We start from the raw sequence: 14,567 nt of genomic DNA, 5'->3' as shown, positions 1-14,567 counted from the left end.
AAGTAAAATAACTGATGATGGTCGAAGTAGAGAGGATATAAAATGTAGACTGGCAATGGCAAGGAAAGCGTTTCTCAAGAAGAGAAATTTGTTAACATCAAGTATAGATGTGTCAGGAAGTCGTTTCTGAAAGTATTTGTTTGGAGTGTAGCCATGTATGGAAGTGAAACGTGGACAATAAATAGTTTGGATAAGAAGAGAATAGAAGCTTTCGAAATGTGGTGCTACAGAAGAATGTTGAAGATTAGGTGGGTAGATCACATAACTAATGAGGAGGTATTGAATAGGATTGGGGAGAAGAGAAGTTTGTGGCACAACTTGACTAGAAGAAGGGATCGGTTGGTAGGACATGTTTTGAGGCATCAAGGGATCACAAATTTAGCATTGGAGGGCAGCGTGGAGGGTAAAAATCGTAGAGGGAGACCGAGAGATGAGTACACTAAGCAGATTCAGAAGGATGTAGGTTGCAGTAGGTACTGGGAGATGAAGCAGCTTGCACAGGATAGAGTAGCATGGAGAGCTGCATCAAACCAGTCTCAGGACTGAAGACAACAACAACAACAACATTGACAAGGTGCGTGCCTTTACTTTCTTCATCTTTGCAATGCAAATGACAAGCTGCTGACTTTGGAGCAATATGTGGAGCAATAAACAGAACACTGACTTATAAAATCCGACAAAAAAATAATAATAGTCTATTTATAAAATGACGGTGGTGCCATTCTTGTTGTACGGCAAGAGTTGGATAAATAAACAGGAAAATGCTAGCAAAATACCAGCTGCAGAGATGAGATTATTGAGGGTGGTGAACAAGAAGAGAATCAATAAGAAATGAAAACGTTCAAAATAAGTGAAATTTACTCAAGGCGTTAATGAGGAAATAACTGTACACAGAGACGAGGAAACAAAATGTGAAGTGAGTGACAGATGGACTACAGAATAAAACCCTGGTTTGCAAACACAGGAGGAATGAGAAACAGGGAACGATGAAGACGGAACGGGCACATGCCTACATATGGGGATATGTAAGACGACGACATTACTGACAAGCATTCTGTCACTTACCCCCTTACAATACGGAATCCTGCAAGCCAAATTCCACGAATGCTATATCCTACCTGGCGGGTGGTGGCTCTCCTTGCTTCAGTTAACTGATTTTAGAGCATTTTGACAGCGACACAAGAACCTAGTCGGTTAAAATTACGCAGCAAATCAGTAGGTGAAAATAATACACCTTTTGTTGTAACAGAAGTTAATTTTAATTGTGTACAAAGATAAGCGTAGTGTGTACACAGCAATTTTATAAAAATGATACCTTTTTTGCTAGAAACGGACTGAAGCGCTGCACAAAAATAGTCAAAACTAACAGTTGTAACTTATGTGTATAAATTATAGTTGGCTGTATAACCGAAAACCAATAAATAAATAAACTGATTTAGCACTATCCAGTCAGAGAAAGGTAGAATTAGGTACCTTACGCTGGATGGCTTCACCAGACCGCAAGGAGCGCACCAAAGAGAGGAGAGGAAAGCAGAGGATAGAGAAGCAACGAAGGCCATTAAGTCTGAACCTGCCGCAAGACAGATCACCAATTGAATGAGTCCTATTTTAGACTCGTTCCCAGTTCCACCGCCTTGGTGTTCCGTGGGCGTGTTTCGATAGAACTCAAAGGGTGAGGTGCAATACGTCGAATGTGATCGCAGGTTTAGTCACAAGATAGTGTTACGAAAATGGTTGGGGACCTTAATACATGAACCGTTAAAACAATACTGGAATTTGCGAAACTAGTAAATTTACGTGATCAGCAGATACATTACAAAATATGTTTAATGCTTAGAGAATGAAGCAAGAAAAGAAATTGGGAGGCGTCATTTTCTCTTAAAGCTAAACGCTTGAACAGGGTCGCCCAATAACAGTTATCAAAAAATGGTTCAAATGGCTCTGAGCACTACGGGACTTAACATCTGTGGTCATCAGTCCCATAGAACTTAGAACTACTTAAATCTAACTAACCTAAGGACATCGCACACATCCATGCCCGAGGCAGGATTCGAACTTGCGACCGTAGCAGTCGCGCGGTTCCGGACTGTAGCGCCAGAACCGCTAGACCACCGCGGCCGGCCAACAGTTATCGCTCAGTGGCTCGAGAGAGAATGGAGAAATGTTGAATGCGATTTTCCTTGTAACTGGGAATAATATTTGGCTGACTTACAGCTGCAAGTGAGCTGCAACTAAACACACCCAGCTGTTTCTTCGTCACACGCCGAGCTTACGTACTGTTATTAGATATCACACCCCACACCTCCCATGTCCCCCTTGTAGGCAATGACTTTACGTCCGTCGACAGTATGAGGGGGAACTCCGTGTGGTCTCAAATATTCTCCAATCGCCTCAGAAAGAGGGTGGAGCAGCTCCGAAATTCGGTTCTCCAGTGATGGGGAACTGTGACAGCAGCCCGAACAACAGGGGACATACACTGATACTATGAAATAGTACACTGATAATGGCTCGGTACTAGCCAAAAATCAAGATTTGTATATTGAAACCTGAAAGAAAAAGTACAGGAATGTTGGGGTCGGATTGGCAAGAGTGAGTAGCTCGAGATTCCAATCCCATGCGCGACAGCTGTCTGTTTCTGGGCCAGACGTGTAGAGCAAGTTCCGCGTCGAGAAACGAGCTGATGCGCTCACCACAAACTTGCCCGCACTTCCGCAGGATGTTTCGAGACCAGGAATAATTCGCCAGATCCTTCCTGCGACCAGCCGGCTCTTCCTGGCGTTATATTCCTTGTCCGGATCTGCCTCACTTCTGCTTTGCCTAACATGACGCACTGGTTCTGCTTTCTTCACATCATTCTCCCCAACAAACTAGCGCACCGAGTTATACAATTAATACTAGCAAGCACGTAGCTCAAGGAAAATGCGAATTATGTCGTCTTCAGTAAGTAGATATCAGCGTTACTTCTAATAATTTTAATGAGAGCTTCTGTGATGCAAATACTATCACGTTACAGTAGCCTCAGAAGCCAAAACAAATAAAATAGTTTTAAGGTTTTAATAACCCTACTTTGCAGTATAATTCTCTGGAAATACATAAATGAGATAAAGCGTCTATAAATTATGTGGTTATTTCGAAAGTTGCGGGTACGAGGGTCAAACGAATAAGAAAACTACGAGGTGTTGCGAAACGGCAGGTGTTCGACCAACGCTATCGCGAACTGAGACAACACGTTATGTCACGGCATGTACGTAAGACCAGAATTACACCGCCAAAGATATTTTACAAATAACTTATAAAAGCTTTCATTAAAGATCTCTGACAGAGTTCGTTTACAGTGCAATACGAGCCCAAGGAAAAGTCAAGCACAGTAAGAACCTGAGAACTGCGAATAGTGCAACCGCGAGTCACATCTGTATGGATCTAAACATCTGAGACAAGGCATGGGTCAGGCCTGGAGTCAGATTCGGACCCACATCGACAGAGCAGTGTAGGGAATGTCACTGAGACACTGGCTTTTCTATAGATACCTCGGTTGATTGGATGGTTGATTTGAGCGAGGTCATCGGTCTCATCCAGTCAGGGAAGGATGGGGAAGCAAGTCAGCCGTGCCCTTTCGAGGAAACCATTCCGGAATTTGCCTGAAGCGATTTAGGGAAATCACGGAAAACCTAAACCAAGATGGCCGGACGCGAGACATACGTTATGGACTCTCCTGGACAATTGAGCCTCATAAGGGAAAGAGTGGATGAGACACTCAGGATGACAGTCATAGCAGTCGCAGCAAGCTTGCAAACGTATGGAAGGACCGGTAAATGTCAGGACGTGAATCTAAATATAGGCACCACACTGGCAAGGTTAGAATGAATCATACTAAACTAACTCATCTGAATTATAGACCAATTCGAAGGATTTTATGTTTCTTTACGATTACGTAGATTTTCTGAAAGGAGCTGACTGCATTCCAGATCAAAGTTGTGAATAAATCACGAAGTTCAGGAAATACCGCCAAAGATTCTTTAAAATGTCCGCACTTACACAAACCCACCGCTAGAGCACACGCACATTATAAACGAGTACCATATATAAAAGCAGAATGCCAGTGGAGACGCGTTTCAAAGTCACATCATTCCACTAATTTATCGCCAACTTCAAACAGAATACAGATAATTAACAATTATGACACTATGTACCATGTAATTAAATCAAAGTGTAATCAACGATTCAGTTCATTAGTAAAATCTATTAGCTGCCCACGGCAATGGAGAGAGGACACTAATCCCTGAAATCATGGACAGGATGCAACATATATATGAATGAAGCGCTTATTGAAAAGTACTGTCGTAGCAGGAATTAAAATACCTAGGCCACATTTCACAAATAAATTGCTAACTTATTGAAAAACAGTATAACAATTAGATTTTTCCACTAACAATAGGTCGGAAGACTTATTACTCAACTAAATATAAACAGATTCAACAACACTGGACTGTATAAAATATGATGCCAAGTTGTCCTGCATATCATGTATAGAAAATGAAAAGACATGGTTCCAGGTACACACGAATGTCTTTGGACTTCATCACTTTGAAAAATCTGTCATTGCCCAGCATACGATGGACACTAAAAGCATTATTAACAAGACAGAAGGCAATCTGGCATTACTAGAGAGTGAAGCAAATGGTAACACGACACACTGTTAGGCCAAACAACAAACCCTGAATCGACGTCTGCATAATAAACTTCATCTTACATCATCTTCTATTAAACTGCATCTATGAATCGTTTCTGAAATGTACAAACAAATGTGAGTCCAATTATAGACTGGATAAATCAATGTCTGCTCTCACTAAAACGCTAATAATATTCTTCCTTGATTTTTCCGTACGTTTTTCAGGTTTCTATCACACTTTCCGCCACGTGATTAGCGAATTTCGAAATCTAACTTTTTCGCAACATGAACATTACCTCGCATTTCGCATTACCTCACTCAAATTCCAAAGTAAATAATTCATTGGAACAATTTGGACCTAATGACACCCACAGGGTCCGAGGTACATGGTATGACTCAATAAAACACGAAAAATTGTCACAGAGGGCTTCATACTTCCCGGAAATAAAACAATCGGAACTTGTCGTTTTATTATATCTAATTCTCTACGACAACGTGAACAATAACTATGGCAACCTTCCACACTCCCAAACAATTTACTACTTATGAGCTACCAGCACTACTACCGCGCAATGTGTTTAGATGTCGGATGAATCTCTTACAACAGACCAGAGTTAGCCAGATATATTTTCACATTATACACAGATTCTGGCACTAACGCTAGGCTTAAGGATCCGCAGAAAGTAAACGAAGTAACGATGTTCCCATTAAACACACACACGTGTTGCTAAGGGCACAAAATTTTCTCCGACGACATTCACGACGGAAAAAAAAAAACACGGCGAATAGTCTACGAATGTATCTGTAAAATAAGAAATCGTAAGTACTTAGCCGAGCTAAAGTGATTGAGCAGTTGGTGTATGGAAATTCCAAGTGATATTGATAACCGTCAAGACAGCTCAAATAATTCTTGAGGGTACTTTTTGGTCTGTCGTTGCAACTACGAAAATTCGTGATTTTTTTCACTAGACGCGTTTCGCTTTATTGAGGTGAAGCATCATCAGTGGTCTGCAATTAAGTTATTTACGTTACGATTTGTTTTTTAGATCGCAAGAGAGATCGTTAAGAATAGATTGACTTGTAGTTACGGTGATTTTTCGGCTGATTTCTCGCTTACATCTAGAAATAAGGTCTGCTAGCTCATCGTTGTTTTTCTGTTTTAGACACTGATAATTTTCTTCTAATTTTTAGAAGTTCTGCAGCCCTATGCATTTGTCAGAACACACTTTTAAACACACCACTGTATTCTGTTTCTTTTTGTATTTCAAGTATGTGTTGTTGTTTGTGTTTTGTAGTGTTGCCAATATAATCTTTCCACTACTTTGTCTTTGACCCACAACATTAAAAAAAATTTAGATTGTTGTGTGTGTGTAATTCTATTTAATTATGTTTCTGTGTATTTATGGACTGTGTAAGAGTAGAGAAGGAATAGCAATGTGGAGGTTTTTTTGTATTTTTTGAGAGGAGAGGGGAAACTATGATGAGTGGACATAAGTACATGGCAGTGTGATGGAGTGTAAGTCACAGGAGAAGATAGGGGGGGGGGGGGGGTGAAAGAGTGGGAAGCGGTGAAGGCTGGGAAAGCTCTTTTCTTTTTCATGTAATTTCATCAATTATTCTAAATACAGTATGGTTTCCAATATTTATCTGGTCATTGAGCAACTGTTTATTTTGTGTTAATGCTTTTTGTACGTGGAAATTTTCTTGGGAGAGGAGGAGGTGTCTATCTTTACTGATTTTTATGATAATCGTGTAGTTTTCAATATTGCGTGGCCACACAAATGAAGAATTCAGCTCAAATAAATAAACAAAACAAATTAATTCTGCCATTCGTAGGCTATTATCTCACCGTTGTCTTAATCGACTACATATCCCCTACAATCTGACAGAAACGGCACCAATGAGGACAACGCGTGATTCAGCACAGCAAAAGTTTCGTACGTGTTTGCGAAATAAAGCCCACAACCACGTCTGCCTCACGGCCGAGTAAAATATAACGGCAAGTCAAGTATTTACTCAACAGCGACAAAATAATTTGTGAGGCGGAAGAGCATGTGGTCTGACACAAAGGATAATTGCTACGAGACTGGGGGAAATATAGTTTATGATTCTTCTAATGGCATTAGGGGTGCATTTTCTGACGACAAACTCGCCAGCACTTAGCAGTGATTCCCTGACATTCTTAATGCTCCACTGCGCGCTAGAAGTCAATTATCACCAGGTGTCTGCTTCCTCGTCTTGGAATTGCAGAAGAATCAATGCTTGGCAAAGGCAGAGATCAGAGCCCTCGGTTGGAATAACATTCTGAATTATCATCAACGCTGAATCAAAATTACCGAAACACGTTCGTTAACCGCTAGCTATTTAGTTCATAACCATTTGTACGTAAACACGTTAAGCAGCAAGTAAATTCTTGAAGTGATAAATATCATGAAGACAGTGTTCCACTTAAATAAACGGCTGTCGCAATGAGGGGCGGACATCCAATGTGGAAATCATTTAAAAACGAATATAAAGCTTTCCGTTTTCTAACCAAATTTGTTCGTGTTAATGACGCGCCGTTTCGACGAACTCATTACCCTCGTATTCTAGCGCGGTAGAGAGATGCATGATTTGGTGTATCAGACGAAATACCAAAGTAATTAAATGGCTCACAGAAGAAACTGAAATCGAAGTAAGTTTTGACTGCAATTTAAAAATGTAAAAAAAGTCAAATTCTATGTGAATTTATTTGTCTAAATGTAAGAAATGAAATACATTAGGGAAATATTTTGAAGCATCTCATTTGCTGTACACGATTTCGAGCATCATTAAAATGGCCGTCAATTCTTTTCTCTAATCTATATTATTTCCTACTTTCAGGTAAATCCTTTCACAAAACATTTGACCGATTTTCTTTTATTTTCAAGTTTCTTTCAGATCAAATTGACGGCTCATTTGCTTTCCTAGCGTCTCCCGTGCTGAAATAACCTGAATTCAGTACTTCATTCGGAGGGAACCCACTGTGACAGTCAAATATCACACAAGCATAACATTTTGCCCACAAAATATGGGGGGGATGTACTATTTGACACATCATTTACGTATACACAGCTGTTCGTGAAATATTTTACTTTTCACTGAAATCACTAACTACGTTTCTCTTCGTTACAATGATAACTTTCAAGCAATTAAATACTCCTTTCTTTGCAAAACTAGACCTCACACTGGTCGCTGCGATGCCCAATTGTCCCACTCTTTGTCTGGCTGTGAAAATCCGGACGAAAAGCCCATCAAGCAATTTACAGGGAGTCTTGTCTTCGCTCTGATTAAACATTTGAGTAATACAATGGAGACGCGCGACATATTTGAGCCAGACGATTTGAAGACAAAAGATGGACTAAGGAAGAAGCTCTTTACTACGTGTAAGACAAGAAAATTTCTGGCGACGGCCATCTAGAAAGTAAGTGCTAGTAGAAAAATGGACAGGGCGAGCTGCTGACCGTAATGCTCGGAGAAGGCCGTTCTACGGCCATCAATGGAATGCCGTACAGATGCCATTCTTCACTGTCGGGGATGAACCAAATCCAAATGCGTGGAAGAACGTGGACTGACAGCACGAGCGCACGATAGGAGAGAGGTGGGCTCGCCTGAACACTCCGATCTTATTCGTAGCCGTGCCTGAAGTGAAGCCACGGCGTCAGGTCTGAAAGATCCGAGTGCACCTGCTGCGCAATGAACGTATTCACCCACCCCGACGACGAGGCAGCGTACCGCGGGCATGCGGTTAAGCAAGCACAACGGACGAGTCAACAAGAACCGCAGCATCGGCATTCTGGCCTCTCACGCACGTAGCGGGAAATTTGTGCCGCGCTCTGCGGATACCTCTGCCTTTGTTGGCTCGATCCTGAGAGCCGTCAGGCCCCGAGACAGCCTCATACGGAATGGACAAGAAGATGGGCGTTCCGTGCCGAGGAGCTACTTCGCCGTCTCTGGTCACGACGCTCGTACAACCGATCCGTGGCATCACGGTCTGCGCGGGGGGACACGGGAGATTACAGAACGCTGCTTTTCACGGGACTGGTTACCTGCGAAAGAACAATTCGTAGTTCTTCCCCATAATTAAAAATACCATTGCCTGAAAATCCAGTTCGAAATACGCAATCTGCCCACCGGGGTCCCAAGAACTACTCCTTCCACGTCAAAAATGTGTTAATTTTCAAGTCGTTATTCTGAAATCACTGTGCGAAAACGTTGATTTCAACGAACGACGAGATCCTGTGTAGTATCTTTTGAAGTGAAACCGGAAGTAGTAGTTCTTTTGTGGACATAGCACATTTTAAAGCGACAGTCAAGATTCAGGTTGTTACCAAGGTGTTTTTTCTGCTTATCAGTTTGGGGCACTCGTATGTACATCGCCTTTTTGCTGTACCTCTAACTGGGGATATGCAACACCAATCCCATTGGCAATTACCGGTACCCATAAGCTGAAATTCTAATTTATATGTGTGTGACGTATCCACAAACCTAATGGTTATCCTGAAGAAAAACAGGCATTACAATGATCAGTGACAAGGGGACAAGATAACATTGTTTCCTAAATAAAATAACGCTTCGTAACACGTAGCTTCACGAAGCGCAGCGCTTGAATTGGCACCAGAATGGTGCAGTGAGATCATCACACATTAAAGCTTTATTACAAGAGACTAGCCCGTTTCTCTCGCATAGAAAACCTGATGACAAATGCAAGCGATCTTGTGATTCACAATTCGAAGAATTATCTGCTCGTAACACTAGAAAATTTGGGGCGTGGGAGGGAGGAGGGGGTGAGAGAGAGAGAGAGAGATAGAACTCATTACACCGTTAACTAAACGCTTAGTAAATCTTACCTCTCCATATTTTATTCAAAGGAACTCATAATTTATGGTTAATGCACTAGTCGATTATAATTATGAGGTCTCTAATCGTGCGTCACATACAAAGTTAACGGTTCACATCCTGTACAGTCAACACGAGATCGGGGGGAACTGCCAAACGGTACCAACTGCAATGGTAAATCTTACGAGGGTTTAGTAATCCAGGGTTAAATAAGGCATAGGACAGGAGATCTAGCAGGACCCTGTAAAAAAAAGAAGCTACGCAAACTGACTGCGGCTTTCTGCGTGACAACGCGCGACCGTGTGCTTCAGACGGTCTATTGGAAGAGAAGTTCGCGACGATGAGATTACAGTTAGGGGCCATTACAACTGTTTTCGAGCCGCCTGTAAAAATAAGAAATTTAAACTGCCTTAACTCTCGCAGGAGTAGTCTTAGGCCGCCAAGTACCGCTCTTCACTACTAAAGCAGGAGCTGATGGACCATACTTTGCGCACAGTACAGTCAAGCATAAACTGGGTCCTACATGATTGATAAAAGTCGTCGCGAAGGCACATAGCAGGCTACAGTAATCTGCTGTTTTTCTGCTAGCAGAAAACCTATTTAGCTCCGAGTTTTTTCGGCAATTACGACGACTGTGTAAGAGAGTAATAATTTTTTCTTCCCTCGTTTGTCAGAAAGTTGTATGTTCAGGAGTCTAGAAGGACTTTAAGTATGCACTGGAGTTACTTAATGGAACACACACCGTCGAAACGAATGAGAAACAAGTATCTGACGACGAGGTATAAAACCTCGAAACGCGTTGCACAAAATCAATCTGCTGTTATACTATTGTTCTCACACTGTATGCAACACGGTTAATAAATATAATGAAATGCCAAAACCGTCTATCTTCCTCTTCTTTTGTCAGTCCCATACCAGTTCCTGCTGACGGCAACACACAGTAGCGGTGGACGAGAGGGGGGCAAAGAATAACAGACGCACCGCACGGGAAGTACAATCGATACACACGGCATAGCTGCATAAATACATAATTAGCACGCGCGATTGGGAGCCATCAGAGAGGGCACGGCGGGGGAGGGGATGGTGGCGGCAGGGGAGGCCGACACAACAGGCTGGTGGCAGCGGTACATGTGGCAACCCCGCGGCCGCCCTCCCACAAGCGACACTAATTGGTTAGTAACGGATCCACGCCTGAAAGGCCGCCGCGCCACACACACACACACAAAAGGAAGGCCCGGGGAAGTGCCCGCACTCCCACGGAAAAGGAGAAAAACATGTTTATGGCCCAGTTGCAATGGGAAGGTAGCAGAGGCGACAGCTAAGCATTCCGGGGCAGCCTTTGTACAGTTGCTACGGCCCGCATCGAATCTGTGACGCAACCCGAACTGAAGAGGGCTATCTAAGGGGAGGGCGCAAATCTTCAAAATTGCCAGTTGACGAAACCCCTGCCGAGGGCCGGAAAATTAAAGAAAACGAAATGCGTCACGAACTTGCACGACTTCTGGGACCAGTGAAGTGGATGGAACGTTCTGAAACCTGTGGTGGTGGCATATTCGCTAATTGACAACGGTAAATCCTGAGAAACTATACCGTGCACCGTAATTACGACCGACACTGTAGCGAACCTGTGTCGCGCAAACACCACTCTGGCAACATAGCAGCACTGGGAAATTGGCCACTAATGAAAACTTTAGGGACGTACAGCACAAATTCACGGTCACTCGACGACGGCTTGTGGAGGATTCAATTTGGCTAGCTGCATATTACATTTTAATTTCCTCCACCCCCTCTAGCCTCCGGGTATATTTCAGTGCGAGTTACGATTACCAATTTCAGCGCCCACTCTGCACGGCTTGTTCCAAATCACGCGTTACTTATGAGACAAGTCGGCGGCAGCACAGAGAGCAGAAATATAAATTTGTCGTTGCAATCTTTAGGTCGGTCGCTGAGGAATGTTATGCTTCGAAATACGAGCGCCACTTCTTCCCCTCCTATTCCTGTCGTGATATCTGCAACTGTGTAAATATTTTATTAGTGTAAGTAGCTCCTCCTCAGCTACTACAATAATTTATCAGAATGAAGTAAAACGGAAATAGTAGTGTCAGAGAGATTACTATCGGTAATCTTTATTACCTAGAATAATAAACCAGTGTAAATATTGTATGCGTGTCTCAGCTACGATGCCTAATGAATGCGATTGGATGTAGACTCCTAAACTGACATATCACGTGTCGGAGGCTGACTGAATGGATAATGTCAACATCGCGCTTACAGCAGTACATTTGTTACACCGTCGTGCTACCTTCGTCCTGTAAAACTGGATGTCGATCTCCGTTCGAATGAAGCGCTCACCTTCGCCCTTGTCCATACTTTTTCGAACTGAACATCACTGGTCATCGACAAACTATGTTTACAATATATGCCCACGGTGTAGGACACGGACGTTTCACGGGGCGTCTATAAGGTATAAGCTCTGAAACGCCTCACCTCTTCATCATCTCCAGTGGAATTCCAACGTCCACCGACAGATGGTACGTTGATGTTTTTACTTCGTCGAGCACGTCCGCATTTTTGCGTGACAAAAGATAGGAAGAAGGGAAGCCGACGAGTAACACGGAGTTCACACAGGGCTTACGCTCATCCGGTGCCGCGTTGCAGACGAGCGCCGCAACACAAAAGCAGAGAGCCGCGGCCGGCGCACAAAGGGCAACGAAACAAACGGGCGGGAGTTGCGAGTGCTGCGGGGTTCCGGCTCTGCGTTTCCTCTTCAGGTCCGCCGTTATCTTTTACGTACCGGGTGTCTTGCCGCCGCGGCGGCAGCAGTCATGGCTCCGCTGGGGAACATCGTCAGCACTGTGGCAGGCTCGCCCGCAGCGTCATGTCGCACTCAGCTCCCTGCCGCGAACAAAGGCCCGCGTCGCCGTCACGTCGCCTCGGTGCCGCTCGCCACTCGTGCAGGCGCGCTCGCACTGCGGTAAATCTTCTCCGCTCCCTCCGAGAAGTAGGCGAACAGCTTGCAGCCGACCGGGCGACACTCGCAGTGGAAGTTATGCCAGTTGGGCAATCGAGCACGATTGAAATGAGTAGAAGGAAAAAAAAAAAGAGGTGAAATGCTAGTGGATGAGACGCAGAACACGAACACACCAAGGCCCGGCGAGGGACGCACTGCAGCGGATCACACTTCGCGCACACTCCGGTCACCACACGCGCCGGCCAGACACGAACAGTCGCGACACTCGACACTCACTGCACGGCGGTCGCTGCCCGACTGAGCGGCGAGCGGCGCCTGGCGCGGCTGCCCCCCCACCACCGGCCGCCCCTCCCCCTGCCCCGGCCCTCTGCCGGCGCTGCCAACAACCCGGCCGCTAACACCGTTGCCGCCAGCAGCGGCGCGCGGCCGCCTAGCCTAGCCGCGACACCCTCTCCCTCGCCGCACCGACACACACACTCCGTGCCCTGCCGTAGCGCCGAGGGACTCGTTCACTATACAACGGCGCCGCCACCAGCCCGAGATCCCTGGCGCTCACACACCACCGACGGCTGCTGCTGCCGCTCTGGCGGCGTGGCTTAAAGAAGGCAAAAAGAGGGGAAAAAATTCCCCCGCACGCACGCACACACACACACACACACACACACACACACACACACACACACACTTACATACACACGAGCGCGCGCGCTAGCGTGTATATATATAAAAACTCCCCACACAAAATGGCAGCCACCCTACTAGGCGCTGCAGAAAACTCTCGAGAACAACACAAAAGGGCTCGGCTCTGCCAGGGGTTCGTATATATCCTCACCTCTCTCTCTCTCGCTCTCTCTCACTCGCTCTCCTCCGCCCTCTTTTCGAGCCCGCTCGCCGCGCAGCGCGCCGAGCCGCCACCCTCCTGTAGCTAGCAACCCCCTGGCAAATACTCTCCACTGATTTTCCTTTTCCGAATATGGCAGGGCAGGGGGCGCGCGGGCGGGAGGGACACAGACAGTGTTTCCTCCCCCTCGCGCACGGCCCGCTACCCCTTCAGCAGCGTGGCCGCCGCCGCCGCCCCCAGACCGCCACCCTCCGCTCGCTTGGAGCCGCCGCCGCCGCCGCCACCGCGCCACCCTTCCCTCCGCCGCCCCCGCGGAGCTGATTGCCCGTATCCCCCTCGCAGGCGTGCTGCTGCGGGGCCACAGCGCAGGGACGGCGGCGGCGACTCCACGTGGAGTCGGCGCGCACACGGAGCCAGCGCGCCAGCTGCGGCGGACTTGGCGAGCCTCTCAGCCAATGGCGCGCCGCGCAGCGCGGCTCTTGGCCAATGGCGCGCGCGCGCCGGAGGCGGGGACTTTTTGCAAGACGGCCAATGGAGCGGCGTGGCGGCGCGCCGACAGCCGGCCGTCGACTCCACGTGGAGCTCGGGCGCGGGCAGCCGGGCCCGGGGACCCTGGCGGCGGCGGCGGCGGCTCGGCGCTGTAGTAGTGGTGGTAGTAGTGTGTTGCTTTGTGCGGCCGGGCGCTGCGGTGCGCTGGAGTGAGACGGAGGAACACACGCACTCTGGACCAGAAAAAAAAGGAGGCAGAGAGAGAGAGAAGGAGAGCGAGAGCCCCTGGCCCGCTGGGAGAGAGGTAAAAAAAAAGAAAGAGTTGCTGCCAGCCAACACAGAAGAGGCCCGGTCGGCTACAGGCGCGGTACAAGCAGCGCCGCGAGCCGGCACGGCCCGCCTGCCGCGTGGTAGCGCGACAAGCAGGCGCGGCGCCGCGGTCCGCGGTTCGCACCCCGCCGCGGCCGCTGCGGTCTGGCTCGCCGCAGCCACCGCACACCCCTCCAACGCCGCCTCTGGCCCGACCCCACGCCCATAAATTATATTACAGCTCGCAACGCAATTACCGTACGGTGTGAGAGCGCGCGGCCGTGAGCTGCTTCTCGGAATGCCGTCGTGTCCGAGGCGCGCAATCTGTTGCCGGCCCAGTGACCGGACTGGCGCCGAACCGGTACACCTGTGGGCGCGCACTCCGCCCGAACAACACGGTCCCGCCGTTTCGAGATGCAGCACGGAGGCAG

At 46.7% G+C, this 14,567-nt stretch overlaps 1 protein-coding gene across 9 annotated transcripts in view; it reads right to left on the bottom strand.

Annotated features, from left to right (window-relative positions):
- LOC126281226 (transducin-like enhancer protein 4) overlaps nucleotides 1–12,798 on the bottom strand; it is a 455,583-nt gene extending 442,785 nt beyond the window's left edge. For 5 of the 9 annotated variants that reach the window (XM_049979983.1, XM_049979988.1, XM_049979990.1 and 2 more), the window contains exon 1: nucleotides 12,321–12,791. In XM_049979983.1, the coding sequence (XP_049835940.1) occupies nucleotides 12,321–12,371 (51 nt within the window). In that variant the 5' untranslated portion in view covers nucleotides 12,372–12,791. Of the gene's footprint in view, nucleotides 1–12,320 lie in introns of all 9 variants that reach the window. The other 4 variants (XM_049979984.1, XM_049979985.1, XM_049979986.1 and 1 more) reach the window with 2 other exon arrangements.
- Between the last annotated feature and the right edge of the window lie 1,769 nt (nucleotides 12,799–14,567).

This window comes from Schistocerca gregaria, chromosome 7 (assembly GCF_023897955.1).
Source record: "Schistocerca gregaria isolate iqSchGreg1 chromosome 7, iqSchGreg1.2, whole genome shotgun sequence".
NCBI lineage: Eukaryota > Metazoa > Arthropoda > Insecta > Orthoptera > Acrididae > Schistocerca > Schistocerca gregaria.
Note: the sequence above shows the minus strand (reverse complement) of the source record. Positions and strands in the feature narration are given on the sequence as shown.